Source organism: Acanthisitta chloris, unplaced genomic scaffold (assembly GCF_000695815.1).
Source record: "Acanthisitta chloris isolate BGI_N310 unplaced genomic scaffold, ASM69581v1 scaffold45857, whole genome shotgun sequence".
Lineage (NCBI taxonomy): Eukaryota > Metazoa > Chordata > Aves > Passeriformes > Acanthisittidae > Acanthisitta > Acanthisitta chloris.
In genome coordinates, this window is record NW_008684041.1 from 1 (window position 1) to 5,401 (window position 5,401).

Genomic DNA, 5,401 nt, shown 5'->3' on the forward strand with positions numbered 1-5,401 from the left:
CATGGACAATGAGCAGCTGACCACAACCCTCTGCCTGTGACTGTCCAGCCAGTTCTTCATCCACTGAGTAGCCCACCCATCAAATCCATGTCTCTCCAATTTAGAGACAAGGATGTCATGTGGGACAGTGCCAAACGATTAGCATAAGTTCAGGTAGATGATATCAGTTGCTCTGCCCCCATCCACCAATTCTGTGGCCCCATCATAGAAGGCCACCAAATTCCTCAGGCATGACTTGCCCCTGGTAAAGCCATGTTGGTTATTACTGATCACCTCTTTGCTTTTCATGTGCCTAAGCATAGCTTCCAGGACAATCTGCTCCATGGTCTTGGCAGGCACAGAGGTATCTGGTCAATAGTTTCCTGGTTCTTCTAGTTTCCCCTTTTTAAAAATGGGAGTTATATTTCCCTTTTTCCAGCCATTAGGGACTGCCACAATTTCTCAAAAATTATAGACAGTGGCTTAGTAACCATATCTGTCAGTTCCCTCGGGACCCAAGGATGAATCTCATGAGGACCAATGGACTTAGGCACATTCAGGTTCCTCAGATGGTCTCAAACCTGATCCTCTTCTACAGTGGGTTCAGGAGTTTCATCCTCCCAGTTTCCACCTTTGCCCTTCTTGGTCTGGTCAGAATGGCTAGAGCACTTGGAGATGAAGACCGAGGAAAAGAATTCGTTAAGAACCTCAGTCTTTTCTTTATCCAGGGTAGCCAGTTCTCCTGTTTCCTTATGGGGAGGGCCCACATAAATAATTGCAGAGGGAAATAGATTTTCTCACATGAAAAGTGAAAGCAGCAAATGCAGAAAAGATCTCCAAAAGGTCTCCTTACTGATAGCATTGCCATGCAATATGAAGCAAGATGAGCAAAATTTAAGCATCCGACCACAGTGTTCTCAGTGTCTATGAGACAGACTTGGTCCAGTACATTAAAGATGCATTTATAGTATATAAAATTGCTTTACCTCTGTTTAGTTCTTTGCTATACAGAAAAAGGAATAAGGCAAACCTACTGGTTTGCAGTGGTATAACTAGAGCCATGGCACAGTGGTACTACTAAGATTACACAAACACAAAAGAATAAATAAATCACGCCCATTGCTCTCATAGCTGCTGGTAAAGACCTATGTTTAAGCAAACTTCACTAAGTTATTGAAGCTAGATTGGATGGCTATGAAAAAAAGAGTTAACAAAGCACATCAAGAAATGAAAGTAGCTGGAAATGAAAGCTGTGAGAATACACTTGTTAAATGACTCTCACATGTCAGGAAGTAAATTCTGCACAAGCCTGGAATGTTACTAGAGTGCATGGCCATCCCAGTGATTTGAATCTTCAGAGAGAAGCAGTGAAGCAGGTGGTCACACCTGAGCATGAAAGATAACATCAATAAGCTTATGATAGAATACACAGATAAGGACAGGATCAAACTTCTCCATGCAAATACAAATGGCTCAGACCAATGAAAGCACTGTGTACCTTTTAGACTAGCTGGCCACTTTTTCTCATTACATGAGCTTGTCTAATAAAAAAATACTCATTTCCAGAGGCATTTGGGTTCTCCTTTATCTGGTAACTAGGCTGAAAAACATTCACAGAAGGCTGTTAAAAGTTCCACCTTCTGCATTCTGATCAAGAGCACAAAGACTAATAGAAGTAACGATTTCACTTCAAATATGCTCAGAAGCCCAGGTTCCTCTTGGATTTCAGAGAACCTTCTGTATGACCAGTGTATTATTTCTGGCACAACTTGGAATAGAGAGCAGCAACAAAACCCAAAATATGTGAATACAGACCAGGCATGGAGCACCCAATTTCCAGCCAGCTCTGAGATCAAAGGGCCAAGTTTTACAGCTACTAGGAGAATCTGTGGGAAGCAGAAAGCAGAACTGCACCTGCTACACAAACTCCATTAACTGTCTTGAATTGTTCTACCCTGGAAAGAAAAAAGGAAAGGCAGAAATAGGGCAGCCAATCATGCATGGATTTAGTTCAAGATGTGGCATTTTCTCTGCCTTCAGAGATTTCCTCTGAACCTTGAACAATGTCACCTCTTTCGGCTTACTCTCTTCACAGTATTAGAGCAGCCCACAGCTTACAGATTGATAGAGTTATGCAAAATGTAATGAGTGGTAAACTAGGTAATTAATTCCAGTGGTTAAACAGAACAAACGTCTCCATCTTGTTGGGCTTTCTGAAGTGGGAGTGAAAAATCACACACAAAAAACCCAACAACAGACAACTAAAACTGCTAGTCTAATAATATATGAAATAGCTATTTTGAGGTTTTGCTTTTGCATCCACCTTTCAAACTAAAAATACATAACTGCATCTGAAGATCACGATGGACAAACACAGCAGACAGCACGTAAACGCTGCAAGTAAAATGACATAGGAAAACTCAATATATTTCCTCAGTAGCAATACACCAGAACTACAAAGGAGGCTGTGACAGCTTTTCAATGCTCTGGAGGTTTTGTACAGTCATTCATCACCACTGTCCCTGCTCCATTACATTTTATTCAAGGATTACTGGTCTACATCTAAAATGGGAATGAGGCAATTCTACGCAAAAATTTTAATTGATACAAGGAATAGCGATTTGTGTGTTAGTAAAGACAGCAGGAACTCTTTGGCAAAAGACCACCAAGCATCTTCTGATTTGAATCAAGATTTCAAGAGCTAAGACTGCCTTTTCTTTCAAGGGAACTGCAATACACAATTGTTGCAAGTTTGAAACATTACACATAGTGTGCCATGAGATTCTCAATTTAAAAATAACAGTAAACCAAGTAAGTGAAATAAATTTTAATTCCCTTTTAAAATGTGCATTTGAATTTGATACAGGTCTGTAAGGCACACACGTAAGTAAAAAAAAATTTTAAAATTAAACATTCTTTTCCAAATAAGGACAATTACAAGGCAATGGTATGTGCATAGAATATAAACTCATTTGTAACTGATAAACAATGAAACATGAATGTTCAGGTTTTGGATGCATTGCAATGTAATGTCATTTCTGTTTCATGACACTACTCAGAGTAAATACTGGCACTGTAAATGATTTCTCATTGGGGTTAGGGGCTTGTATTCTCTTCATATCCCAGAAAAAAATAAACTCTTTAATAAATAAATTTATAAAATAAATATATGCTATTTGGAGATGTATAAATAAGTCCATCCTGAAGAAATGTTCCAGGTCTGACTATGACGATTGACATCTAACATTCACCACTTAAGTGGAGCCATTAAAACTTCATATACAGTTCTCAGGATTTATTACTCTTGTACAGTCCTTTTCTTTTTGTTTCTTCCAGCTGATGTCTCATTTGCTCTTTGCTAATCTACGGACCAAGGTAATCCAGACAAAACGGCCAAGAGTTTGCTATTTTTTAAAAAAGTCACACTCCAGCTTCCCTCTGGTTACTGGCTACCACACAGTTCAGCAAGTTTGAAGGAGGCTGGTCCACTCTCAGCTTTAAGGCCTTGTCTCCTAAATCCAGAGGTTAAAAAACAGAGGCTTGCCTTTCACAAAGGAGCTTCTTCACATCCAGCATACCAGACATCTGCAGGTTCCTCATGCTGGCATTACCACAAAAGCTGAGGCAACGGCTCTAGTTTGGGGTTTTTCCAAAGCTGCCTCCTTCTTCAGCTGTATCCTAACACATCTTTGTACAGGTCTGGAACTTTTTCAGGATCCACAGGCCGGGGCAAGAAATGTGTGAATTTCTGGTGTCTTTTGGACCTTGCCCCATCTCTGGGAGTACCATCTTTGTTCAGCGCTACGAAGTATCGCCGCCCCGAATCTCCATGTTTGTACACGTTGGACGAGTAAGTGTTGTACCAGTTTTCCTCAAACTGTTCCCTGAAGATGCATTCAGAAGTTAGTTTCTCCTATAGAATGTAACAGCAAAGAAAATAAGTTAAGCTGTCACTAGATATCTGAAGACATGACAAAAATACAATAAAAATAAACAAAATGCATTAGGCTTTGTGCAGCCTTACTGTTCATTTACACATCAACAAACCAAACCCAAGAATATGTAGCTCTGAGTTTGGACACCTGGATCTGTACATACACAATTTTGGGTTTTAACATGAATTAGATAACACTCACTCTAAGAAAGCATTACTTACTTATGATTTAAAATTCATCTGTCTTACAGAGACTGTATTATGTAAAGTTCTGTCTTAAGGTATCTACTATTCTAGAAATGAGACTTGCTGGAGGGACTCAGGTGCAACATAACAGATCAGGAAGGTATTTCCCTATGTCCTTTGTGGTGTACATCCCTTCTCACATTTTAAATGGGAATAACCACAACCAAAGAAAGTGGAGAGACAGAATATTTTTTCTCAGGATGTTTTAAGAGACATCAACTGTAATCAGTACAAGCCTATTTTCATTCTAAACACCAATATTCCAGTCAGGATCTACAGGTATTGTCAGTACTCTTGCACCATTCAGATTTTTCAAACAACAGTGGTATTTATTTGTGACATATGGTTTTATCCTCTTTTCCCCAGCATTTGAGAGATTGGTTTCATGTTGAAAAGTTGGTACCTGGAAGTACCTCATGCTGATTTAAAAAGAGCATTAGGCTATATATAGAAGTATGTCAGATATTATATTAATTGTTGTTTATTTGTTCTATAACTATCCTTTTAATTTTTTTCCGGTTGCATTTGATGTTCTTGATAATATTGCATGCACTGTGATACATTTGCAGAATTGGTAAAATAAAATTAGATAGCATGTAACATAACAAATGCTGTTCACATAGCTGGTTTAATTTATCTACTTTTGTCATTATTTAAGAGGAATATTACTTTTCCATTCTCTTCATCTAGGACAGGGGAACTTTTCCTATTGAATCTTTAGTATCCAAGGCTCTACTGTATACTTAAAAAACGTATTACGCATTTCAACAGGAAAAGATGTTAGTGTTTTGAAAGCTGAGATTACTTCAGCTAGCTACTTGCATAGAGTTAAGAAGTGAATCAAAACTCAACATGTAGGAACTGACATGAAAGTGATACTTACAGAGCCATAGAGTTCTCCCTTCTCATTCATTCCAAGGTAAAGGCCACTGTCCACACCTCTAATACTAACCAATCCCACTGCCACACTGATGAATTCAAGGATACCTGAAGAAGAAAAAAAAAAAGATTTCTTTAATTCAACATTTAAGCGCACAATACAATACGCAGCATCCAACAACACAGATTAAAACAATTAGAAAATGTATGTATTATAAGAAATGTGACCCAATTTCTCTGAAATTTCAAATGCTCTACAGAAATGTGCACAACATTCACAGGAAAGCAGTCTGAGAAGCCTCATCTAGGAACATGAATCCTACACCATTTAAGAAACTTTTTAAAATGTTGACTAGGAAAGGA

General features: G+C 38.5%; 1 protein-coding gene across 1 annotated transcript; it reads right to left on the bottom strand.

Annotated features, from left to right (window-relative positions):
• Window positions 1–3,646: 3,646 nt before the first annotated feature.
• On the bottom strand, window positions 3,647–5,146 carry FGF20 (fibroblast growth factor 20; the record flags this gene model as incomplete). Its single annotated transcript, XM_009079140.1, has 2 exons — window positions 3,647–3,892; window positions 5,043–5,146. Coding segments are annotated over 2 exons (350 nt in total), but the record flags the coding sequence as incomplete, so codon positions are not given.
• Between the last annotated feature and the right edge of the window lie 255 nt (window positions 5,147–5,401).